The sequence below is a fragment of the Rattus norvegicus genome, chromosome 14, assembly GCF_036323735.1.
Source record: "Rattus norvegicus strain BN/NHsdMcwi chromosome 14, GRCr8, whole genome shotgun sequence".
Lineage (NCBI taxonomy): Eukaryota > Metazoa > Chordata > Mammalia > Rodentia > Muridae > Rattus > Rattus norvegicus.
In genome coordinates, this window is record NC_086032.1 from 101,663,551 (window position 1) to 101,689,927 (window position 26,377).

At 45.5% G+C, this 26,377-nt stretch overlaps 2 protein-coding genes across 14 annotated transcripts in view; one reads left to right on the forward strand and one right to left on the reverse strand.

The window, feature by feature from the left end:
• Window positions 1-13,969, forward strand: part of Usp34 (ubiquitin specific peptidase 34) — a 190,410-nt gene extending 176,441 nt beyond the window's left edge. For 5 of the 8 annotated variants that reach the window (XM_039092231.2, XM_039092232.2, XM_063273407.1 and 2 more), the window contains 6 exons: window positions 526-649; window positions 8,874-8,953; window positions 11,042-11,182; window positions 11,295-11,438; window positions 12,358-12,517; window positions 12,751-13,901. In XM_039092231.2, the coding sequence (XP_038948159.1) occupies window positions 526-649; window positions 8,874-8,953; window positions 11,042-11,182; window positions 11,295-11,438; window positions 12,358-12,517; window positions 12,751-13,346 (1,245 nt within the window). In that variant the 3' untranslated portion in view covers window positions 13,347-13,901. Of the gene's footprint in view, window positions 1-525; window positions 650-8,873; window positions 8,954-11,041; window positions 11,183-11,294; window positions 11,439-12,357; window positions 12,518-12,750 lie in introns of those variants that run through there. The other 3 variants (NM_001271196.2, XM_039092233.2, XM_063273409.1) reach the window with 3 other exon arrangements.
• Ahsa2 (activator of HSP90 ATPase homolog 2) lies at window positions 13,897-25,156 on the reverse strand. 6 transcript variants are annotated; one of them, XM_006251539.5, is made up of 10 exons: window positions 23,058-25,156; window positions 22,824-22,939; window positions 21,938-22,123; window positions 19,250-19,335; window positions 17,640-17,754; window positions 16,553-16,641; window positions 15,739-15,846; window positions 15,282-15,383; window positions 14,937-14,988; window positions 14,410-14,841 (listed from the first exon to the last, which is right to left on the reverse strand). In XM_006251539.5, the coding sequence occupies exons 1-10, from the start codon at window positions 23,135-23,137 to the stop codon at window positions 14,669-14,671; spliced, it is 1,107 nt and encodes a 368-aa protein (XP_006251601.1). In that variant the 5' UTR covers window positions 23,138-25,156; the 3' UTR covers window positions 14,410-14,668. The 6 variants fall into 6 exon arrangements, 5 of the variants coding, with proteins under 5 accessions (NP_001388360.1, XP_006251601.1, XP_006251603.1 ...); NM_001401431.1 differs by lacking the exon at window positions 22,824-22,939 and having other exon boundaries at window positions 13,897-14,841; window positions 21,938-22,128; window positions 23,058-23,200; XM_006251541.5 differs by lacking the exon at window positions 22,824-22,939.
• Window positions 25,157-26,377: the final 1,221 nt, after the last annotated feature.

Sequence of the window (26,377 nt, forward strand, 5' to 3'; positions counted from 1 at the left end):
AAATTATAGCGGTAAGCTATGTTAATATAGGATAATTTACCCTAGCTTTAACATTTTTTTAAAAATATTTTTCCCCTTTAGCTTTCTTCATCCACACCTTCCTTCACACTGCCTTTTGCCTACTATTTTTGGATCTTAAGTATAATTGAGCAATTCTCCTATGATAAAATATTAAAAATAATTAATATTATAGTTACCCGTATAGAAATACCTTCAGATCATTCAAAAATCACATGTAAGTCAGTCTTCTTGATGCCATGTCCGTAGCCATGCTAACGTCTCAGTGCTGTTCCTCTATGGAGTCATGGAATGATGGGTAATCACAGCTGGTAGGTAGCACCTGCTCACGGAAATAAACCTAGGGCAGTTATGATCTTAACACCCTAGAAAATTGGAATTTAAAACTAGATTCTTATAGAAGTTAAAGATTTAATTAGCTTTTTACTTAATCTTATTACATTTGCACAAAATATGCTCTTTATTCTACAATTTAAGTGCAACCGTTTTATCATCTTTAACCTTCAGGGCAAAGATGACGGTTATGATCGTACGCTGCTAGACTTCTTCTTTTCTTACCATCAGCTCATCCACCTAGTATGCCGAGTTGCAATCAACTGTGAAAAATTTACTGAGACGTTAGTTAAGCTGAGTAAGTATGACAGATGAGCAGTAAACGCCGCTGGATTCCTTAAGCCCCTAGCCATACAGGAAGGGGAAATACATGACAATCCCTTTATTATTTTTTCTTTTTTAAAGTGAATGTTTAAAAATATTAATTAGAATTCTTGGGAATATTTTAACTTTTATTAAGAAAATACCAACTTACTGGTTTCCATTGAATAGTTCTGCCCCAAGTTTCCTCTGGTCTATAAAGGAGTGTGGAGCAGGGCTGGTCAGCACTTTGTACTTAGGAGTCTAAGTCCACCATCTTCACAGCAGAATTCCAAAATAGCCTGCCTTGCTTGGGGGAAAGCCTAGAGACAGACTTCCCTGGCCCTTACCTCAGGGTGAGTGGAGCTCGTTAGTGCCGGTGCAGCTGGTGCGAGCAAAGCCAAGCGGGCCTGGCAGTGAAGCAGAGGTGCACATGTGAGTGACTAGGAGGTAAGTCTCAAAGTGAGAAGACAAAGAAGAAAGGAGCCAGGTAATGACGAGAAAACAAGTCCTTCAGGGAGACATAGGGGAGAAAACAACTTCAGAGAGTGTCTGACGGCTCTCTTCAAGGTCAGCACCTCCACGTTCTGTATGTCCTGCCTTCTGATTTTATCAAGGATGGGCCAGGATTCTCTCTGGCCTCTATGATTTCATTTCAGAGCATGGGGAGTGATACCTAGGAAATTACCCGCTTAGATCAAGAATAGGCTATGGAAAAGGTTTTGGCCATTCTAGGTAGGGCAAAAGATGGGATCCAGTCATAGATTTCATTATCCAGGAAGAAGGAAATGGTTACAGCTGTCAGGGATAGCTCCTCTTAAGAAAAGTCACCTTATTGGTAAGCGAGGAGAGCATCCTCAATTTTGAAGGCTGTTCCTAGTCCATTAGATGATTATACCTGCGTATCTGTGGCTCATGCCAAGATATGGGCGGTAAGGATATCTGCAGACTGTCTGTTTCAGAAGTACGCATCTGGGTTGTAGCACTTGGTAAAAGCCTGAAGCTTTAGCAATAGCAATGATCAGGTGTAAGAGAATCCTCAGGAGCCTTTATGCTCAGATCGGAGGTGTTTGCAAAGATGCTGACCTTTGGGCAACTCGCAGGTAACTGTGCTTATGTAATTTATAACAAAGTATGTGAGGAGCCGCTCTGGACACTTGGGACAGCTTTCACCAAGTAGGGAGTGACCTACCACTTTCGACTGTCTCTTCCGTCAACACAAATATATACTTGCATGGAATTTAGAAATGGATCTGGGTAACTTGATGTGGTCCCTTATGTCTGAATTCTCAGTACCCGGGAGGCTGTGGCAGGAAGATGGCCATGGATTTAAGATCTGTCCGGGCTACATAGGGAAGCAGCCTTTGAAGACGAGCATAACTAAGTAAAAGTGAGAGAGAAGGTTAGCACTTGACAGTCACACACCAAGTCAGCGTCCATGACCTTTCTGTACCCACCATCACTCCTCTAAGTAACCATGCAGCACTGTTGATTCTGCATTGGTTGGTTCCTTGTATCCACACTGTGTTCTGGAGGGGTCTACAGCGATGCACATCTCGTTGGCTGCTCTGTATTACCAGAGGGTGACAGTTACTAGCCATACTAGCTTGAAATTTTGAAATGTGACCAAATCCCAGTGAGACTAAATTTACATAGCCAGTGACTGGCTGTCAGGAGACCACTAGATCCAAACCCAAACCGTAGATTAAAAACCGGAAAGTTCCTCTGTCCATTCTTGGCTAATGCGCAAAGCTGGATATCCTCTTAGCAGTTAGATAGACTTTAGGACAAGGGCAGCCTACCGTGTGTGGGAACAGGATAGCCCAGAGTGTGACAGTTTTCACCACTGTTTCCAAAGAAAGGCACCTGAGCAAGGGCTTAGGAAAACAAAACTTAGGCTGATGACAGCCGTGGTGAGGAGCATTAGTAATGCCAAGGTTTGAGGAGTTTACACTGACATCTTACTCCTTTGAGTCTTGAATTTAGATAGTCCATGTATTACCATGGGCAGATTGTCTTAAAATGTGCCTTGGGTTGCCAAAGTTGAAGAAAAGTCTTTGTTGTTTTTATATGGGCAACTGAACAAAACATGGGGTTGCTTGTGCCTGTGCTCATGCTAGAACTCTTGCTAAGGCAAGAGAATTAGGCATTCCCTGCCTGCTTGGATTGTTTCAACAAAAAACAAAGTTATCCCTCACATTCCTGAATAGCTCCATAATTTCATGTCTTTGTCCTTTTTTTTCTTTCATTTTGTAAACTAGAATGGTTCAAACCATGGAAAAAAAGACCAAACACACATGTTTAGTGACAATTAAAGATAATATCCAATTAATAGAGTAGAGGTAGTATTATATCACCATGGTGGGCCATACACTGAGGGGTAATGAAAAAAGATCAAGAAGTCAATCAAGGGGTTGAGGATTTAGCTCAGTGGTAGAGCGCTTGCCTAGGAAGCGCAAGGCCCTGGGTTCGGTCCCCAGCTCCGAAAAAAAGAAAAGAAAAGAAAAAAAAAAAGAAGTCAATCAAGATAGTTGTTGACTATATAATGAGTTTGAGGCTAGCCTGGGCTGCTTGAGACTTTGCCCCTATTCCAGGGATGGCAAGAGAGCGCAATCAATAGAAAAGGGTGCCTAGCAGCCTCCACACAAGCACGTGCACCCTCACCACACATGTATGCAAATACAAACATGGCCATATTTAGCTTAAGATAACTTTGGTTACACAAAAATTGAAATTATTAGATTGTGAAGACATCACAAAGCATGTGCTGGTGGGTTGTGGCGGGTCGTTGTGGCGGCACAGCAGATCTACGAGTGGAAGGTAAACCAGTACTGCCTGGTAAAGCCCTGTCAAAAACCAAAACCAAATCAAAACCAGAAATCACAGAGCACTTAATGGGAAAGTGTTGGCAGACTAAGCAGATAAGTAGGTTCCAATACACAAGATTGTTTTGGGCTCTGATTAAATGAAAACTAAACAAAGTCCCTGCAAGAATAGTTTTGTCATCCCCACACACAGTGTTCATTAGCCGTGTAAGGAGTGGCCTCATTCATAGAAAAACAAACGATGACTTAACCTGAGAGAGTGGATTAGGGGACGAACACATTTTGGCTGTGCCCATTCTTCAGATATGAAGAGAAAAGAGCCAATGAATGGAACACTATCGATTTTGGGAGGCAGTTTGGCACTGTCCGTTAAAACTTAGATGTTCTTTCCTTGTGCTGAGCAGAGTGGATACAGAGATTTGCTCTGTCCTCATAAAAATGGAAGACAACACACAGGATGTTCGTTTTCACTTTATTCATAGTGTATATGAATTGAAATAAAAAATACCCAGTAAGACATTTCATTGGTATTATATAGTCCTCAAAACAAACATGGTAACATCTCATGAGTTACATGAGGAAGAAAAACTCCCCGAAGATGGAGTTGACAGTGTGCAGCGCCGTCCTCCAGCAGGTGAGGGAGCAGCACAAAGATTACTACCACAGCCTCACAGAGGGCGAGTTACCTACCACAGTAACCAGTATAAGGCCCCTGTGGTTGTGCACACCTTTAATACCAGCACTAGAGAAACAAACCACCTGGCCTCTGAGTCCACAGGCAGCCTGGTCCACATAGTGAGTTCCAGGATAGCCAAGGCTACACAGTGAGACACTATCAAGATGAACAAACAAACAAAAAGCCAAGAGAATAATGCTGTCATTATGTGAGGTAAGATCACGGAGTGCTTTTATATACCTACCTGTACAGGGGAAATTATTTGTAGTGAAATCCTGTGGTTGGCCGTTTGCTTTTTGAGACAGGGTATTTCTATGTAGCCCTGCCCGCCATACCACTGGAGACTGGACTGGCTTAACCTAAGAGATCTGCTTTTCATTGCTTCCTTACTACAGGGGTAATCCTTGGCCATGTCCAACTTGTGATTAGAATTCTTAGAGGGATATAGAAAATGGTATTGCAAGTTATAATTACTCTCCCCTCCCCGAAATGAATAGTAGAATGGTCAGGTACAGGTTAAATCCTTACATTTCAACTTTATTTACATTTTATTTATTCAGATTTTATTTTTTTACTTTTAAAAATTGATTATTTAATTTATTTACATACCCAATGTTCACACACACACCCTGCTCCCAGAGTTCTGTCTGAGAGGGTACTCCCCAACCCCAGCCCCCAAGCATGCCCCTTCCCTGGGGCATCATGTCTACAGGATTAGGCACATCCTCTTCCACTGAGGCCAGACAAGGTCCGTGGCTACTTCTGTACTGAGGCCTGTGGACCAGCCCATGTGTGTTCACTGGTTGGTGGCTCAGTCTCTGGGAACTCCCTGGGGTCCAGGTTTGTTGACATTGTTGGTCTTCCTGTGGGGTGGCCATCCCCTTCAGTTCCTTCTGTCTTTCCCCAACTCTCCCACAGGGGTGCCTTACCTGTCTGCATCCATCTCAGTCAGCTGCTGGTAGAGCCTCATGACATCAGTAATAGTGTCAGGGTTTGGTGCCTGCCCATGGGGTGGATCTGTCACTAGACAGCCTTTCCTTCAGTCTCTGCTCCATTTTCGTTCCTGCATTTCTTTTAGATCATTAACATTTTCATTTTTAATGACGAAACCAGAGTCTTGTGCCTTCAGCATTTAACATTATTTATGAAATTTGTCTGAATATGTTAAGAAAAGATGTTTTTACAAGTATCATATACTCATAAAACAAAAGTAGTTTTAAGACAGGGTCTCACTGTACAGCTCTGGCTATCCAGGACTTTAGAGTAGAGCAGGCTGGCTTCTCCGCAGAGACGCACTTGCTGCAGTTCCAGGAGTGCCACCACACCCAGCTCAGACTGGTTGGTTTAAAGGCCAGGCGTGCTGCTATACACTGTTTAAAGTTTGTTTATTTTGTTGATGTACGTGAGTGTTTGCCTGCATATGTTTCTGTACACCATGTGTTTCTGCTGTCTGGAGGAGCCAGAGGACAGCCTGGGACTAGAATTACAGGAGCTCATGAGCCTCTGTTTGTACTGAGAGTTAAACCCTAGTCCTCTGTACGAGCAAAGTGCTCTGAACTGCTAAGCCGTCTCTCCCCTAAAATGAATTTTCCTTAATAAACATAGGATTTCATGACATGCAGATACAGAAAGCACACTCTGACGCCTGCTTCTCTCGAAGGTTTAGTGAGTTATTGGGTGAATGTATTTCAGGCACTGCAGACCCTGACAGTTAATGCAGACACGGCTTTTCCAGCCAAGTAGGAGGAAATCCACATGAGTTGCACACGGTGATGACGTAGGAGACAGCCTAACTGCATGCCAGCCTGCTCATCTCCAGAGGACCCATGTGGCTGGCTGGCGACTCCAGCTCAGTAGCCTGCAGGAGAGCTGCAGGCGGTTACTTAGTGGGTGTGGAGTGAGAACAGGAGCTCTGTCAGAGAACTGGTATTTTTTGCCTAAGGTGTCTTGATTGTGGCTTCTATTGATGCCACTGCTTCCCTAGATGACCATGGGTGGGAATGACACTGCTATAGAAGAAATTGTGACTATGAAATATTTTAACCTCACAACAATCATACCATTTTCCCTACAAAAGGAACTTGAAGGGTTTTCCTGACAGACCACATAGCGGCTTCTACAGTCTCAGGTGTGTGGTGACTGTTTCTCCATGTGGGTTGTACCTGGTCAGTGAGACGGAGGAGTAGATAGAGTTAAGACAGTGTTGGCTTTGAGAAGTTTCAGAAACGCTGTTGCTTTGAAGGAGCAACCTTCTTTCCAGAGGAAGCAGCTTGAGAGGGAGTTGGAAGGGCTGGAAGGTGGCTTCATGTCCCAACACTGGCTGGCATAATGTCCAGAGTTCACTGATGACTGAGCTGTCATGCCTGAGGAGCTCCACAGAAGAACATTCCATTCAGCTTGCCCAAGGCCCCGGGCTGATCCCTGTACAAAGTGTGGTGGGCAAGACACTAAGAAAACAATGGCTCGGAGGACGGGAGCGAGTAGATTATTGGAAAGACACGGGCGTTGAGGTTAGATAGCTGGGACTCATGTAACTCAGACCAGGCGTGGTTTTACTGGAACCTGTCTCAGGAAGTAAATGAGGACTGAATAATACTCCCCAAACCTGTGAAATTTTAATGAATTTATTTTTCATGCCTAATAAAGTAGGTGCCAGTAAACGTTCCTTTCCTCCTTGTTTTAAAAGGCGGGTTTTAGATCACAAAGACACGTACAGGATGTTTGCTGTGGCACTTGATGCTGATTCTCTGGAGCTGTTGAAAGCTAAGCATAAGGGACTGCTCTACTTTGAGGAAGAATTGTTGAGGAAAGAAAAAGTTAACAACATCAGTGCTGATGCAGACTTTCCATGAGAGTTTATATCCAGTCAGCAGTCAGAAACTGACTGGCAGACCGGAAACCTGGTTACTAGTAACAGGTCACTTCTTCTTTGGCTTGTTGCCATCGTTGTTTATTTTAATGTTTTTGTCTTTATTGATCCTTGAAAATATAACAACTCCCAGGTCTAGGAGTTCAACACCTATAATCCCACACCTTTGAGGCAGAGACAAGAATTGTGGGTTTCAAGACCAGCTTGGGCTTTGTATCAAGAAACCATGGAGTCATAGTTAAATACAAAGTAAAGGCTATTCGTAACTCACCTAGTCATAAAACAGGTAGCATAGGCTTGGCCCCACGGTCATATTTTCTCAACCCTTATTTCATGATCAGTTACAACTAAAGAAAATGTGACTATTGAAACCATTTCCTGTAGTCACTAGTTTGATGGTTCGTTTACACGTATTATTATGGATAAATGCGTCCAGCGTAATCCAGACTAGGTTAGAATAAATGATAACAAATGTCTTTACAGAGGACTAATTAATAAGCTTAATTTTTTTTCTTGGTTCTTTTTTTTTTTTTTTTTTCAGAGCTGGGGACTGAACCCAGGGCGTTGCACTTCCTAGGCAAGCGCTCTACCACTGAGCTAAATCCCCAGCCCCAATAAGCTTAATTCTAAAAGATATCACTATGTGTGATCTGCTATTGAAAGATCTCAAAGCCTTGGTCTTGGCCAAGAACTGGCACACTACAATCTACCTACTAGGAGTTCTTAAAAAGCTAGCAGCAGCCTGCTAAGAGTAGGGTTCCTATTTGTACATTAAAGTTAGAATAGACTGTTTTGTGACACATGAAAATTGTGATTCAAATTTTAGTATGTGTGAAGTTGTAATTGGAGCCGCTATCCCTGGTCATTTGCTGCCCTTTTTGCCATTGGGTGCTGCCTTCAAAGACTTCAGGGTCTGCAGTAGGCATCCTGTGGCCACAAGGCCCAGACTTACTGTCTGCTCGCCACTCCCAATCCAACCCATACTCTTTAACTGGAAGGTAGTTTATAGTCTTCTTTGTGGCTATATTTTTCCTGAGGGTAAAGAGATGTAAAAGAGGGTCAATAGGACTTTTATGAAGGGAGCCGACATTGCAGCTTTTTGTGAGAGAGGCAAGAAGGTGGAGGGATAGAGGAATAGAGTGAACATCTGTGTAACATCTAGAAGATAAAATTGGGGGGTCCAGAACTTGGACTGTAGCTCAGTGGTAAAGTACTTACTGTAGCTTATGTGCCTGAGCCCCTGGTTTCAAACCCCAGGAAGACACACACATACATACAATCAGAAGCACACACAAGCAGAGGACGGTCCTAGGCAGCAGTCACTGACAGTCCTGTCTGATCTCTCCAGAACATCCTGAGGACGAGGCAAGAGGCAGTAATAGGTTCACAGCAGTATTTACTTAAGTACACAGAGAACCGAAGAGGAGGAAGTGGAGTGCCCTGGACTGTAGTTCTCCTTACTTCTTTCCGGCCCTTCTGAAGCCCAACAACTCGGCAGAGTCTCTGATATGCAGTGTCTCCTTTCCAAGAAGCTCTGAAAACCACTGCAGTTACTTTAATCTCCATGATACAGACCAGTACTCAGACGCAAACAGCTGGTTGAAGTTGTCTTAGACCCCTCTGGGAATGAGGTTCAAGGTTGTATGAATAAAATCACAACTCCACACTTTAAATTATTGCACTGCTTAAAACACTGAAATGAGTTCTCCTGTAAGTATCGCTGTGTGTTTTCTATGCAGTGCCAGCAGGATGCAATTCAAAGCAGAGATACAGAGATAGTTAACAGTGTGTCTGCCGTTCAGTAGGTCAGCACTATGACATATGACCTATTGCGATGTTCTGTTCTTTTCAGGTGTCCTGGTTGCCTACGAAGGCTTGCCACTTCACCTTGCACTGTTCCCCAAACTTTGGACTGAGCTGTGCCAGACTCAGGTAAAGTAAATGATTCTTCAGATGACGTCGGTGACTTCTCATGTGTAGCTCAGAAGCAGCAAGTCTAAGCTGCAGAAGTACTGGGGAAAGCAAGCTCATAGCCTTCCCAGCGCTCCCCCACCCCAAGTGTCTCTTCTTCTCACCACTGAAACCTCTAACAGAAACAGTGTTGCTTGGCCTTTAGCTCCACCTGTCTCTAGCTAAAACCAAACAGCAGAAAAGGCTACCTCACTCACTTTACACTTCAAAGAGTCAGCTCCTAGCCAGGTATGGTATGCATCCTTATAACTGCAATCCCAGCCCATGCTGGAGCAGGAAGATAGTCACAGATACAAGATTAGCCTGGGCTACATAACAGGACCCTGCCTCAGGAAAGAAAAAGTCAAGTTCTTAAAGCTGGCCCATAGTAAATAAGTAATGTTTGTAAGGTGCTGGAGAGTTGTGAAGGATCCAGAAGCCCGGTTACTCTAATGTAATGTGTGTCTCATTCTTTGGATTTGAACCAAAGGATCTCCACAAACACAACTGTTTGATTTCTCCTAGTTGTGTCTTCCCTCTGCCAGAGGAAAGACTGACCCTTTCCTAGGTAAAACTATACAGTGCCCATTGTCCTATGGGGCAGCGGTGGGCACATCTCCTTACATGTTGAGCATGTTGTGCCACTGTAGTAGTTATTACATGCCCTAAACTCTAAGACTATGGCATCACCTGTACCCTGAAGAGTGTTAGCTTCTACAGTAGCGTTTACTGTAACTACTAAGTAAAAGGCTGAACTATTACTACAACAAATGTTACAGGGAAGAATGCTATGAGTCTTCAGAAGGCATTGATCCTAATTAGCTGATGTGATGGGCACACAAAAAATAACTTACTGGTTTACTTTATTTTTGAGGCACGGTCTGTTTGTACCTCTCGCTGTCTAGAACTCACTGTATTGACCAGGCTGGCCTCAAACTCAGAGATGCTAGTACTCTAGCCTGTCTCAGGAATGCTAGGATTAAGGGTGCACTGGTTGACCTGGAACTGAGTCATCTGTTCAATAAATTGGAGCAGATTTCTGCTTTCCCCTTTCTGTCACTACTATTGATCTTTTCATTGATAAAGGTATCACCAGTGGTCTGAATTTTTTAAATTATATAATTGGGCGTCTTGTCTACATACCATACCGTGTGCATACAGTGCCCTCACCCTCAAGAGTAGAAGAGAGCACTGTATCCTCTGAGACTGGACAGTTACAGATGGTTGGGGGCTGCCATGCCGGTGCCCAGAATTAAACCAAGATCCTCTGGCAAAGCAGCTTTTAACTGCCAAGCCATCTTCCCCAACCTCCAGCACTACGGGTCTAAAAAGAGCCCACCCTATTCTAATCCTAAATTCTAGAGTGGCCTTGAACTTACTCACCAAAACATGTTAATAAATGCATTTGTCTAAATCCTTGTTTACTCATGTGATACATACATCCATATATGTAATGTAGATGGAATGTCTGTTGAAAGACATACTACTTGTGTTTAAGTTACAGCAAAACAGAAAAGTCAGATTTTAGTAGAACTTCCAAACATTGAGATCCCAAAAATCTATGTGAGACAAATGACAAAATGAGATCCAATAGTAAACTTTAGTTAACTTCCTAGCAGACGTATTTTATTTCTTCTTAGAATTTGTCTTCTCTTGGTCTGTATGAGGTCTGGTTATCTATTAGTTTACCCATTGATTGTCCCCTTACAACAATCATATCCTGTGCTGTAAGGCTTGCTTCCAATCCTTGTTAACTCAGTGCTGGGTAATAAAGGTACACTTCTTTTAAAGTATGTGTTGACAGGGCTGTAGGGATGGCCAGTGCTTAGGGCACTGGCTGCTCTTCCAAAGGACCCAGGTTCGATTCCCAGCACCCACATGGCTGCTAACAGTCTGCAGTCTAGTCAATGGGGTATCTAACACCCTCTTCTGACCTCTGTGGACATGGGATAGACACATATGTACACAGATGAACACATGTGCTGGGCTTTGCCATTGCCTTCCTCTAGCTCTACCTGCTAAACTGAGGTCCCCAGCTGCTAACCGCAGTGCTTCTTTTCCTCACTGCAGTCAGCTATGTCAAGAAACTGCGTCAAGCTTCTGTGTGAGGATCCTGTTTTTGCAGAGTACATTAAATGTATCCTAATGGATGAAAGAACTTTTCTAAACAACAATATTGTCTACACGTTCATGACACATTTCCTTCTAAAGGTATGTATGTAGTTCTTCTGAAATGTCATTTCTGTGTAATTATGTGTGGCTGTTATTGCTGGTCTTGAATTTTAGTATTTGTACACATTCATGGACGTGAGTTCTTTTCCAGGTTCAAAGTCAAGTATTTTCAGAAGCAAACTGTGCCAGTTTGATCAGTACCCTTATTACAAACCTGATAAATCAGTATCAAAACCTACAATCTGATTTCACCAACCGAGTTGAAATTTCAAAAGCAAGTGCTTCTTTAAATGGGGTAAGAACTGTGTCAAAAAGCTCAAAACTCACCTTAATTCAGCTCTTATTTGGCCTTTGTATAACTTTGTTGTCATGAGTTTAAATTATTGTTTTAAGAGTCATGTATGATGAGAAGCATTGCTTTAATTAAGTGTTCACACTTAAAGCACACACTTTGCAGTATTGAGAACGTAAGACCCGAGGACATTCCATAATAGGGAGTGAGACCCGTAAGACCTGAGATGGCAGCACATACCTGTAACCCTAGCACTTGAGAGGCAGAGGCAGGAAGGTGGGTGGCGACTTGAGACTAGCTTGGTACACGAGTTCCAAGCCTGGCAGGGCTAGATATCTGAGTCTATCAAACACAGAATACATGTTTTAAACTGGTCAGTGTATTGTTTTCTATGGCTAAGTAATCACAACAGTCTCACTTACGATTCTAAAGGCAGTTACCACCAGAGACTGTTGGTTTGCATACATTCAGCCGTAGGTTGGAACATCTTACCAGCAAGACTCTTACCAGCCAAAGTTGGCTAACGACAGCCAAACCAAGATAAGCAGAGAGCTCCTTACTGAGACGTCCACCATAACTGAGTTTGAGAAACTGACTTCTATGAAATAAAACGCACATTTCTGGTGTGCCAAGTGAGATTTGATTTTGAAATTACTGGTTTCTGATTTAAGAGTAAATGTGGCCTACACCAGTAAGCACACACCAGTGCTGGGAACACCCACTGTCACCAGCAGCAGTCCCCTAACTAACAAGATGCTGTATGCCAGCTGACGGGACACTGTCTTAATGCTGGTTTTAGCAGTTTACACATTACCAGAGAAACCAAACAGATTCCTGGGGAATAAACATCTTCATTTAACTGTGAAGTTTTGTCCACATGTTGCCTTCAGGATTTGAACTCTTCCTGTCTGGGTTTTTGTAGGACCTGAGGGCACTTGCTTTGCTCCTGTCAGTACACACTCCCAAACAGTTAAACCCAGCTCTGATTCCAACTCTGCAAGAGCTTTTAAACAAGTGCAGGACTTGTCTGCAGCAGAGAAACTCACTCCAAGAGCAAGAAGCCAAAGAAAGGAAAACGAAAGGTTAGCTGTGTCAACTAAGTCTTGCCTGGGGTTGGGGCTGAGGGCTGGGGCTGGGATGAAGACAAGCTGGAGGTGCGGCTCGCTGATTGCTCTTGCCTAGTGCTGCAAGTCCTTAGCTTTGACCTCCAGCACTGCCAAAAAAAAAAAAAGGCTAACAAGAATGACCCCCCCCCAATAGGGTTTAAATGCCCCCTTTTGAAGACGGTTGCTTTAATGTCCTTTTGCCCCCACAGATGATGAAGGGGCAACCCCTGTTAAGAGGCGGCGAGTGAGCAGTGATGAGGAGCACACTGTAGACAGCTGCATTGGAGACATAAAGACAGATGCCAGGGACGTCCTGACCCCCACTAGCACCTCAGACAATGAGACAAGAGACTCATCGATTATTGATCCAGGGACAGAGCAAGATCTGCCATCCCCTGAAAATGGCTCTGTCAAAGAGTATCGGATGGAAGGCCCATCTTCGTTTTCGGAAGACGGGTCACATACCCGGTCACAGCATGCAGAGGAACAGTCTAACAGTGGCAGGTTCGACAGCTGTAAAGACCATAGTTCCAAGGATGCTACACTAGCCGACGATGAATCAGAGTTCCCTTCCACGTCCATCTCTGCAGTTCTGTCTGACTTAGCTGATCTGAGAAGCTGTGATGGTCAAGCTTTGTCCTCCCAGGACCCTGAAGCTGCTGTATCACTCAGTTGTGGCCATTCCAGAGGCCTCATTAGTCACATGCAGCAGCACGACATTTTAGATACCCTGTGTAGGACCATTGAATCAACAATCCATGTGGTCACAAGGATATCTGGCAAAGGAAACCAAGCTGCTTCTTGACGTTAGATGTGGCAATGTCTGCGCTCACGTGCCCTCCCCTCTGCCCTGTGTCAAGTTTGCTCCTTTGTTTTGTGCTTCAGTTTGTCCAGTGCTCTCTGCTTGAATGGCAAGATAGATTTATAGGCTTCAATTCTTGGTCAGGCAGAATTCCAGATGAAAAAATGTGCATCTTCTGTATACTTTCTAAAGGGCAATCAATCAGATAATGGATGTTTTATGTAATTAAGAGTTCACTGTAGTGGCTTTCATTTAATATGGCTTTCTGGGAGAAACAGGGCTCTGACCCTGTATGATGTAATTTAAACTTACAGCATTTTTACTGTGTATAAATAATATGGTGTCCTCTGTGCCAGTTTTGTACCTTAAAATAAGAGAGGCAGATTGCCTCTGATCGCTGTGGTTCTTATTATCAAAATTAAGTTTACTTGTATACGGAACAACCACAAGAAATTTGATTCTGTAAAGAATCCTCTTTAGCTGTGGCCTGGCAGTATATAAATGGTGCTTTATTTAACAGAATACCTGTGGGGGAAATAAAGCACACTTGATGTAAAATAATTGTTTTATTTTTATTGACATGACTGCTGCTCTGTGTACTTATAAACTGACTGTGATAACTTTTCCTTTGTTACATAACTTGTTTCAATTTCTTCAAATGACAGCAGGAAGGAGACTGAAAGGAACCATGTGGCCATTCTGCTATTTGAGAAGTCCTCCTCAGCCCAGAACAGTTAATTTACCATGCAGATGTCTCCTCCCTCTGTCCCCAAGTGTGTGACTGCTTGGAAGACAGCAAGGAGAGCCAGAGAAGTGTAACAGCGTGCAGCCTACACTGCAGCCCTCACAGCGACACTCGGAAGAACTACACCTTGGAAACCGGCTTAGAATAAAGGAGTAGTGTGACTCGCCATTCATTTGTCTGAAGCTTCAGTTGCCTGCAGTACAGATCACCTGACCATCCCTAGCCTGGGCGCTCAGCCTCCCTCCCCACCTACTTTTCCCGTGGAAACACTCATGGAAGGTGATTTCACTCAACGCAGAGTCAAAAATGGACAAACAATGCTTTCAGATTGTATAGTTTCATGAATTTCATCCAATACAAAATAAATTAAGGGCCTTGAGGGGAGGGACTTTTTAAGGGAGAAAGAAGAGGTAAGTAAACAGGACAGGTTTCTGCTTTAAAAAGGATGTCCTTGGGGTTGGGGATTTAGCTCAGTGGTAGAGCGCTTGCCTAGCAACCGCAAGGCCCTGGGTTCGGTCCCCAGCTCCGAAAAAAAGAAAAAAAAAAAAAAAAAAAGGATGTCCTTAAAAACCTAACTAATTCAAGCATTCTGGGTGGTGAGCTGAAGTAAACCTTTTATTTCTTCAAAGTGCTGCTTCTGCCAACAGAATTTCATATGCTCCTCTTTACAGACAGGAACTCCTTTACAGTCCAATTGTAATTCCGTTTGCCCTGGAGCAGGCACAAAATTCAGTTCGACTGTTGCATAGTGTTCTGGGGAAAAAACCAGGAGCTTTATTATGACACCAGGAAGAAGCTGTCTATGGCAGCTTCAGTTGCTAGCTTCCGTAGAACTGCATAGAACGTACCTTCTGGCCAGTTCCTACATCTCCACTTCATGATGATTTTCCTATTTGTTACCTGAAAACAAAGGAGACATTCCACTGAAAACATTGAAGTGTGCGCAGTACGATCGAGGAATCCAACAAAGCATTATAACCCTGTCTTCCAGCTTACAGGCCAAGGCTCTCGGTGTCTGGGGCAGTGTTAATACCATGGATAGAGCAGAGCATGTAACATTTTTCTTTTGTTCTACAGGGAACCTTACTAAAAGCATTTGAGACTGCGCTCACCAAAACCTCTAAAACACGTTAAGAATAACATGAGTTGAACAACATTACCCCAGCTCACTGTGTGACCTTGTAGTTGCTTACCAGTTCCACGTATTCTCCAGTGATGTTCCCGTCAAACATCTGGAACTTCCCTCCCTTTTCAGCTTCTAATACAGCCGGAGATTTGGAGAATCCTTGCACCAACTAGCAACAAAACAGACACATTATTGCAGTCTATGCTGTCACCCTGTGCACATGGCGAGAACATCAGGGTCTTCCGTGACCGATGAGCACCACTTGACCAGTGATGTAGTTGGGCTTGGTTTGACTTCTGTTGGACACAGAGCTTTTGCTAACAAATAAAATGCAAAGCTTTCTTCTTTATAGAGGAGAGAAAGCCGTATTAACCACCAAGTGCCGATAACACCACGTGTGCCCATCATTGTCCCCGTAAGTTACTCGGAAGGCATCCCTGGCCAGTGTCCCTGTTCCATCAAAAACAGCCTGTGTTCTTTATGATGTATCTTCATGTTGTAGAGCAGTTTAAGATGTTACTTACTTCTTTTACAGTGAAGATACTGTACAGCTGTTCCACTGTCGTGTCAAACAGCTCTGTCAAGTGCAAAGCTACTGTGGGAATCCTCACACCCAGTGCCACTGGAGAAGCCTGCATCTCAGATTAGAAAGGCATTCAAGATGGTGAGCAGATCCAGAGAGAATGGCAGAACAGCATGAAAGGCCTCTGCTCCCCAACACGTGTTCCCATGAGCACTCTACCTCTGCTCCATTCCTAGGCTATGGCTCAATACTCTGCCCTGTTCAGAGGGGCCCAGGACATGACCACGGGAAGAGAGACTACTAAACCCAAGTAAGACAACAGGGTGTTAACTGCACATATACATTCCCATTCCCCAATTCTAGAAAGAATTCCCCACACTCTCCTAATGCCAAGCTTCATCACAATATCTGACCTTCAGAGGCGCCAGCTTAACTGAAGCAGGAGGATCATCATGAATCTAAGGTCAGGCTATTAATAGTTTGGATGAAATGCAGGTATTTCTGCAAGGCCTCATCAAGAACTGGAACCGTGGGCTAAAGGTGATCAGAATCCTGCCCAGCACATACCAGCCTGCACACTCGGCACCACACCTACCCACCCGGCACAATACCAAAAAGCTGCACTTTGTCATTTCCACAAAAAGACATCAGCATCTTAAGAGGAAATGTGTGGATCAACACCCGTTCCTCATCTACAACCCAAGTTCATGAAAAGGCTGTGGGGAACTCACTAAGGGTGTCGTCGTCGTCCGTCCGGTGTGTCGTCGTGTCGTGTCTCCCCCCCACCCCCTCCCCGTGCAGCCACAGGCTCGTACCTGCAATGCGTTTTCAGTCAGTTTCCTCTCAAGAGTCAGGGCCTGGGTCGCTCCGGCTTTTGTTGGTAAGATCATTCCTGTTGTAAATTCTGTAAGGAAACAAACTTTATTAACCTATTTCCTTCTGTCTAACTGGCATCTATAAAAACATTCTGAGGCCTTGACATACATTGCTGATTGTTAACAAAGGCCTTTGATTCTGTTCCTATCGATGACTTGCTTTACCACACTCCTCTAAAATGCATACTTTCCACAAGTTCATTTCTAAATAGCTAGGTTGTGCATGATTAACTACTAATAGCTTACGGTCCTCACCAACTGTCAGAACTCTGCTTCCCTCTCACAAAGCTTAACCTCACTCAGTCTTCACAGCCAAGAAAGACAGCTTGCAGGAAGAGTGGTGGCCCCAAGCCTATGAATGCCAATACCTGGACACTCAATTGAGCAAGCTTTAAGGATGAGTTGCAGAAAAAGCCCTGCTGGCCACTCTACCCAGCTATTACCTCTAAGTTAGGGAAGTGACGATAGCTTTTCATAGTCACTTCCATACATACTGGGTTATCTAGTATTATCAATACCTCTCATCCACACATTCATTCACTTGGCAAAGATTTATTATGCACCTACTATGTGTCAGGCATTGTGCTAGATGCTGGAGATACAGCAGTGAACAAGACAGACACCTTCCATGCCCTCATGGAGCATACAGTCTAGCAGGGAAGACAGACATTAAACAAGTAATTACACAAAAACTATTCCATTCCAAGGGTTGGGGTGTATGGGGCTTTTTGTTGTTTTGAACAAGGTCTTAGTATATAACCCAGGCTAGCAACAGTCTTCCTAACTCAGCTTCCCAAGTGCTGGGACCATGCCCAGCCCAGGAAACTACTGACAATTGGCAAACTGGTCCATGTAATCAATTAATATTGTCTTACCCACGACTAGCTTTTAACACCCAGACTACAACTTATTCTGCAATTAAAGCTGTTTCAGGAGTCTGACTTGGGAATCCAGCCCTTGTGTAGAGCGTAACTTGGGTAAATAGTAAGGGGCCCTGTGGTTCACAAGGGATGCCTTCTTTACCCACCCGTCTTGAGTGCCTTCAGGTACTCTCCAAGGGCCTCCCTGACCTTGGCGGTGCCTGTAGTTCTCATGAGATCCTTCAGTATTTCCCCATCTCCTTTCTTTTTACTCACGTTCACCTACAAACCAGAAAAATAAAAACCTAAGAAAAACTGGTTGAATGTATTCTTAGAACGCTGGATCCTAATGATAACTGAACTCTGGATGACAGACGGAGGGAGTGGTCCAGAGACGTAGGCTTCTTCACAGTTGACAGAATCTAAAAAGTTTTGAGGCCAGTGCTGGCAGCCACACTGTGAATGGATGGCATATAAGACGAACCATTTCATTTACCTTTGAAGTTGTATGTGTAAGCACAGGAGTTAAACTGCTTGTGGCTTTATCTAGAGACAGTCTGGTGTGGTAGGTACGTGATCTGAACTATGCTGTAAGACTCCAACGACTTAATACCAAAGAAAAAAGTCAAGTACCCTATCAATAATTTATTAATTTCATGCTAAATTTATACTTACTCTCCCATGGATTACATTTTTAAAATTATCTTACCTGGTTTTTAATCTGGATACTAGAGAAATTTAAATTGCATTATGTAGCATTTATACTTAATAATGCCAGTCTACAAACCTGAAGCCACTAACCAAGAAGTTCCCATCTAACCTGAACTTGAGCCATCTACTCTTGGTAGAGAGGAGAAGCAGCTAAGGGAAAGGAAATACAGATGAGAGCAACAGAAAGGGAGAGAGAAGGATGGATCAAGCAGTCTGGAGTTCTGGAGAAGGTGCTAGTCTCAAACTACTGCAGGGCCCAGTAACTCGGGGCTGGGCTGCACCTAAGTCTGGCTGGCATCTGCTCTGCTACATCCCACTGCAGCATACTTTAGATCTGTTTAATATGCTGCCAGAAAGCTGCACTGCTGATGAGGTCTATAGGGAACTGCAGCCAGCACCAGAGTAGAGCAAGCTAAGTCTGAAGGCAAGTCTGAGACATGGCCTCAGAGACCTTCAGTAAAGACAAGACCTGAAAACACGGCTCGGTCTATGTTAGACTTTGCCAGAGTGTCTAGATTGGAAATTACAGATGCTGTATAATGGTCTTGAACCCCAGAGGCAATGCAAAGAGGCAAGGCGGGCACAGGAGTAAGCAGGCTCCTCTTAGGGGAACTAGGAAAGCCAGCCAGTCTAAAGCAACAGGTTCATCAAAAAAGAAGCAATGAGATGAGTCCAAGAAGATGGCTAAAGGCCGAGAACTGTCCCTATTAAAGGGAAACAGTCACATTCAGTAAGATGCACATGGCCCAAGCAAGCACTTCCCAGCACATGACTGGTCACTTTTAACCTGAAAGCATTTCTTAAGGATTAAACTAACTGCACTGATAAGAGAGCTAGGCTGACTGCTGTCAGTCTCCTGCCCAGATACCACACTTGGTCCTGGAAGTCTGAAGCTTCCTAGGACTTCCTCCTTTTCCCACACCTCTGCTCCACATCTCATACAGTGGCAGACAACCCCACAATTCACAACTACCACAGTATAACCAAACAGTCTAATAAGCAGTTTGCAAATGCCCAGCATCTAGAGCTGAAGCTTAGCCAGAGAACAGAAGAGCACCGCAGATACCTCGGTGTCATTGACTTCATTTTCTTCAGAAAGGCTGGGTATTTCAATCAATCCCTTGTGTTTTGCACCAGATTCTTTAACTGTACCTAAAATAAGCAAAATGGACCCAATTAATAATTGGTTTATTCAAAAGACCGCTGCCTGAATGAATAGCCCTTATGTGGCTCCACTCCCCTTACAGGGTTGTGACCACATCAGAGATCAACCAAGACTTTGACCAGCCAACATGGTCAATATTAATAATGACAAACAACACGTATATCACTCTTTCAGTATACTCATCTGGGGCCAGGGGGAGTATTTAACATAGTTTTGACTAAAAACGAGTACCAAGTGCATAGGCAGGCCATGCAACTGGAACAACATTCAGAAACACACACAGTGAGATACTTTGGCATGATCTAAGGGCATCTATCTCATTGCCACAAGACAAGGTGAGAAAGGGTTCTACCACCCACTCATGACCTCAGCCTCATTAGTCAAGTTTATGCTGCATGGGGCACTGGGAATGACTGATTTTTCTGAGGGCCAAACCATACATGGAACAACTTCAAATGTCTTGAGATTTTGTTCATTTTGTTGGTTGGTAAACGAAATTTAATCCAGAATCCTTATCTTCCAGGGTCTGGAATACCTGTTTATTTACAAAGCACCACACAGACTATACTTAGCATCCACTGAGCATAAAGCCCTGAGGCATGGGTCTGAGTGCAGAAGAGTAAACCAGCTCGGAGTACTACAGACTCTGGCAATCCTCTTCAAACAGTGTCAGCAAGTACACAGTGGCAAAACCTAAGAGCAGAAGAGTCCTCCAGTGGCTTGGACAGAGAGCCAGGCTCCAGAAGTGCTGCTCTGACTACATTCTCTGAAGGGGAGGGTTGTAGGAAACACTTGTGCTAAAGTGCAAAGATCATTCAGCTCTGGATCCCCTTCACCTCTGCCACCTGAGATGTCAAAGAGTGAAATAAGCTGATGGGGTCATTAGGACAGCCTACTTGCCTCTACTTCTTACCCTTGTCCTTAGCAGCCACAGGGTTCATGGCTTTATGCCCACTTTGGTCTCTGACCCCACCCCCAACCCCATCACCTAAGGGCTTCCAGGTCTAGTCCCATAGGCAGACAACAGGATGCCAACCAACAGATTCATCTCCATGATGGATGGGAGCTTCAGAGGGACCTTCCACATACTTGATGCTGCCTCAGAGACTGTTTCCATGACAGCAGCAGAGAGCAGGTATTTTTTTTCCTCCTAGGTCTGAGGTCTATTTTCTGGAAAAGCATGCTTCTTGTCATGCAAAAAAAGTGGTTGTTTAGGCCAAGGGAAAAGATATAGGCCATGAAGTTATCCAGAGTCCTGCTACAATCTAGCCAGCAACAACCACAAAGACAGTGAGGCCAGTGCCCAAGCAGAGGGGTCTGTTCACAGTCCCGGTGAGACTGCCTCAGTGCATGTGCACTCATCTGGAGTCTTCTGCGCGCCAGGCAAGCACGCTGATGCTGTGCTACAACCCAAGCTCTTGGCTTTTTTGTGAAGTGCATCTTTCTATTGTGGCTCAGGCTAGCCTTACTTGTAGGGAATTTTGTGGGACTACTTGAGGTTTGAACACCTACCTCCCTGACTCAAGAGACCAAGACCAGCTTAGCGAGCTTCTTCTTAACAAACTACATGGAAAGCAGGCAACTCAAGGCAGAGACCCATGTTCTTAACAAAGTCCAGTCTTCCTCACCCAGCTCCTTCCTGTTCTCTCCCTTTCCCTGTATCTGGTCCTTGGTCATGTCAACAAGTACTGGGTCAAGTTACCACAGGAGAACTTGGCAAAGACAAGGAAATTACAAACAAAAATGCCCATCAACAGGTAAACAGGTAGACAAAATAAGGTCCGTCCATACAGTGCACATAAAAAAGCATGAAGTATGAAAACACGGTTCAACATGAAATGGAAGTGTGCAATGAAAGCAGTCAGGGAGCTTCACATATGACAGCGTCTATCTGTGTGGACTGTCCTGAGGCAAAGCCACAGAACCCAAACAGGATAAAATCCCCAAGGGAGGGCTGGCAAGATGGCTCAATGGATAAGGCGCTTACTGCTGGAGCCTAACGACTTGAATTAAATTCCTGTGTCCTTGGCCCTCACATACCCACTATGGCACACATGCTCACACACATATACCAAACGCATACATATAATTTTTTTTTTGGTTCTTTTTTTTTTTCGGAGCTGGGGACCGAACCCAGGGCCTTGCGCTTCCTAGGTAAGCGCTCTACCACTGAGCTAAATCCCCAGCCCCCATAATTTTTTAAGATAACAAGAGTAAGCTAGCAAGGTGTAAAAGCAGAGTGTAAAAGCGCTTGCTATGAACCAACCCTGCTAACCCCAGTTCAATCCTGGGAGACCACATGGTAGAACTGAATTCTGCAAGCTGTCTTTGCCTTCTACACGTGCTATGACACCCAAGTGTGTGCACACACACGTAAATAATTTTTAAGTTTTGAAATAAACATTTTTGAGGGAAGGAGGCCCTAGTCACAGATGCTGGTAAAAAGCCCCCCCCCCCCCAGAGTACTGCCCCCTCAAGCGTCGAGTGGTGGAGAAGTGCAGCTTTCAGAACCCAGCAACACCAAGCACATCCGAACACCGGACTGTACACAGGGTGTCCCCAACCTGCCTCCTGCCAGGACCCCATTACCTTTCCAGGCCAGCTTGATGTTCCATTCATAGAAGAAAATAAGCTTCCCTTTTCGGCTGTTACAAGAAGCCTCACCCTCCACCTGCTTCAACTCACTGATCTCACATCGGCCAGCCTCATTCTCCATAGCAAGGCCAACCAGGAGCTCTCGGAGCTTCCCCTTGGACCAAACGGTGGCATCCCGCTCTGTCCTGCCAGAGAACAGAAAGACGCGGGTGAATGGCCCAGCTGGTCTCCATCTGCCCAGCCAAGATGCCATCCAAACCCAGACCAGGTGAGCCCTGGTACTCAAGCAGCCTCCAACTCGCAAATGTGCTTCTCTGATGAGGTCTCTACTAGGTATCTTCTAAGCCTATTGATCAGTTTCTTAAGACACTCTTATTCACCATATAAGAATGGGTAACCTTAAAAACAATAGTCCCGGGGAGAAGGGTCCAGCAATCTCCCCCCAGCCCCCACCCCAGGACATGGGCGGGCTAAGATGAGGCCATCTGTAATGGTGGTAGTCATTTAAATAGCCTTAACCACAATATCAGTTATAAGGCATTTCCATATTTGATTTATCTTAAGCACTCTCTCTACTGTTCCCATCTAAGGGGACAAAGAGCAGCTTGAGAAGTCAGTGTCCTAGCTACGGAACACAGCCGGGAGCACGAGATCATTCTTTCAGGGCAGCCAAGTCATCTTAAGGTGCGGACTGGGCTCTGCTCTGGGAACTGCTTCCCTGAGCTTTCTCCAACGCCCGCCAGAGAGGCAGACATCTCCCGGTATTCCTGAGACACAAAGGGGGCAGATAACAGTGCAAACTGAGACAAAGCAAAGAAAGTGAGATCCAAGTCCCTGCCCTTCCTATTGCACACGGACACAGCGCCGTCGGCACACGCACGCGCACTACGCAGCTCAAGGCCGAGGAGGGCCGGGTGAGGGGCGACCGAGGCACAGCTGTCGGCGGAGTGAGGCAGAAGGTCCCTCGCGGGGCTCGGCCCAACTTTCCGGAGCAGCCTGAAGCCGGAGGACCAGGGCAGTTAGGAACCGTCTCCCGCCACGGGCAGCCGTGCTGCGGCGCCGCGCGGCCCTCCCAGGAGCCCGCCCGCCTGCTCGTGCCCCGGGCCCACCGCACCAATGCCAGTTGTTCACGTTGGTCCCGTCCTCCCGCTCCTCCACGATCCAGCGCGGGTCCCCCTGGCCCCACTTGGCCATGGCGGCGCTGACGACGAGGGCCCTGGCAGCGGGAGCGCGCGGGTTTCCGGCCAGAAGGTCTGTGAGCCGCACGCCCGCAGCTCCCAGAAAGTGCCAGAAGTCCCCGCCCCGGGCCGGCCCGGCCGCAGCCTGCCCCGCCCCGCTGCCCGCTCCCCGCAGCCCGCTCCGCCCCACATCCACTCTGCTGCGGACCCCGTCACGCCCCCAATATGCCACACCTCCCGGCACCGCCCTCTGCCGGGATCCTCCCCCACCCGGACTTCGCCCCGCCTCTCGGCCCTAAGACCCCGCCCTATGCGGCACCTCCCGGCGGCGTCTTCTGCTAGGCTCCTCCCCCGACTTCGCCGGGTCCCCAGTCCTTAAGACTCCGCCCTGGCTCCATCCTCCGCTTTGTATCCCCTGAGCCGCCTGGTTCCTGCTGCTGGTTCCTGTCGACCGGCGGGGCTTCTGGCCTAGGGCTTCGACTTCTGGCCTAGACTTCGCCCAGGGCTCCTACGAGAGCCCGCTGTCCCTTTTCTGAGGTCCCTGGGCCACGAGCTAGTGAGCTGCGCAGGTTCCTCAGCAGAGCTGGTCGAGGGGTTACTGAAGGAACACTTTATTCAGGCAGTGCTCCTCTAGCAACCTTCAAAGATTGTGCTTGCAAGAGCCCGGGATTGTGGATACAGTTACAACAAGGGTTTATTAATTCTTTTCACCGTTTTTCACCTTCTAGCAAAAAAACAAAAACAAAAACAAAAAAAAAAAAACAACCCGGAAACAACCATCTGGAAAGTGTTTCTATGGAGATTTATTTAGCAAATAAAATACGTAGTTCAACGGGAGGTGGGGAAGGACCTGGCTGCTCTGTGCCAGCCAGCGGTCTGCTTATCTGCAAAATGAGCTGAAAGGACCATGGTGTTTATTGGCTATTGTGTTACTGGAGCAACATTCAAACCGCTGAAGCAATGCTGTGACCCCTCAAATCAAACGGCATTGGGAGTTCATCTGATCATAGCAAAAGCACAGCTGACAGAAGGCAAGACTCCAAGGATGACTGCCAGACACTTGGCCTGCTTTTTATCCAGTTCTGATTGTTCCTGATAAAAACATTACATGATAAGATTTAGGTATGATCACTAAAATGTGTAAATACCAAAATTGTACAAGACATTCGCTGGAATGTAACTCGATTGTGACTCTAGCTGGAGGTACACAGACCAATGGACGCTGAGGCAAGTCTTCAGATCTGCGATTTAAAAAAAAAAAAAAGGCCTCTGATAAGACATGGGAAAAATGGGAAAGAGGGGTTGGGGATTTAGCTCAATGGTAGAGCGCTTACCTAGCAAGCGCAAGGCCCTTGGCTCTGTCCTCAGCTGGGGGGAGGGGAGGATCGGGACAATGGGAAAGAAACACAACAGAAAAAGTAAAACAGTGGGAAAGGCAGACCCTAAGGAAATTGTAGTAGGAAAAGTACTGGACCAATAGCTAGTGAACAAAACGGGGGAGTGCCCGTCCCTCCTGGGGGGGGGGGGCATTTATAGACTGTGACAAGACTTGAGACATTTAAGAAATTCAGATTGTCCAGAGTTGATTGAAGCTTTCTTTAATTTTCAAGAAACAATAAAAGAGTGCAAAAAGAAAACCCTTGTGTGGCAGTGAGCTTGAAGACTCTGGACTAAAGAGGTGCAACCACAGATGTTAGAGGTACGGCCTGGGCAACCGACTGCATTGGGAAGCCATATTTCCAGGAAAAGTGGAGTCAGATGAGGCCCACTGGGTGCTGGTGGGAGGTTGTTTGGTGTAAACAAACTGAATTTGTGCTGTTCTCTAGAGCATGGACGGGATAATTGTCCCTTTAGACTCTTTTGTTCTGTTTGTTAGTTTGTTTGCTCACATTTATCCATAGTCCACAGCTCAGGTCAGAGGTCAGAGGTCAGAGGTCAGAGGATAACTTCCCAGAGTGAGCTCTCTGCCTTCATGTGGACCCCAGGGATTGAATAAAATGGCTTATACATACACCCTGGATCTTGTGGGGAAAATAACTACATTCCAATGAAAAAGCAAGTTTGATATGTAAGGGGGAAGTTGTCATGTGATGCAGACTCAGCTGAGGGAAGACGCCTGAGAGGACTTGATGTTTGGAGAGAGTAGAAATAGGTAGGACTCAGTGGACGGTGACAGGGTGCTTGCATAGCTAGCGGTGAGAGGAGATGTGACAGGCATCTTCTCCAGGCATCCCCGGCTGCCCCTGCTGACTCTGACAATTCAGTGGAGGCCTGGCAGTTTCTGCTGGGTGGTGTTGGGTATCCTGACGCTACTGGACTGGACTGCTGGCATCCTGACAAAGATTGGCATCGCTCCAAAGAACTCCTAAACAGGTCCACATCCCCCCGTCCTATTTACCACCTTTTCTCCCCTACCTTTGGATGGTGGGCTAGAAGAGGGTGGAGGTATTTTAGAACCCTTATTAAAGTAGGTTTCAAAGAAATCTAAGCCTACAGATATGTTGTTTTGAAAGTAATGACAATCTGTATGTGTCTGTGTGTTTATGTGTGTGCAGCTAGGTGTGCAGGGCCAAGAAATGCCTGCACGTACAAATGCAGCGAGCGGAGCAGAGTACCAGGCACCTTCTCTTGCATTCCCCCTTCATAAAGAGATTTACTGGGGCTGAACGATGGCTCCGTGGTTAACTAGATGCTCTTCTAGGGGACCTAGATTCCTACATCCACATAGCAGCTCACAACTGTCTCTAACTCCAGTCTCAGAGCTGCCATGTGGGTGCTGGGAATTGAACTCTGGAAAAGTAGCCAGTGCTCTTAACCACTGAACCATCTCTCCAGCCCAAGTGTGGTTTGTTTAATAAGCTATGCAAGACTGAAATGCAGCACTCCTCTCTACAGAGACCTGGAGTTCCTACCCTGGCAGGTTATGATCTGGGAACATCTAAGGTGGCTGGGACGCTTGACACCACGTGGTTAGAGATGCTGGCAGGTTAGCACGTGCTGACACACATGAGCTTACGAATGTCATGATATAAATTATCAGCCTGTACGCCACCCTGCTTCATTGCTTGTTCAGACTTTGCAGTACTTGGGCTAAAGAAGCAGCCAAAAAAATTGCCGGTGGCATCAGAATGTTAGTCAACTATACATTGTTTCCCATTTTTGTAAATAACTGTGATTAGCAAATACTTGTTTACTCCTTAGAATGTAAATAATTTTAAAATTACAGGTGCATGCGTGTAATCCCAGCGCTGGGGAG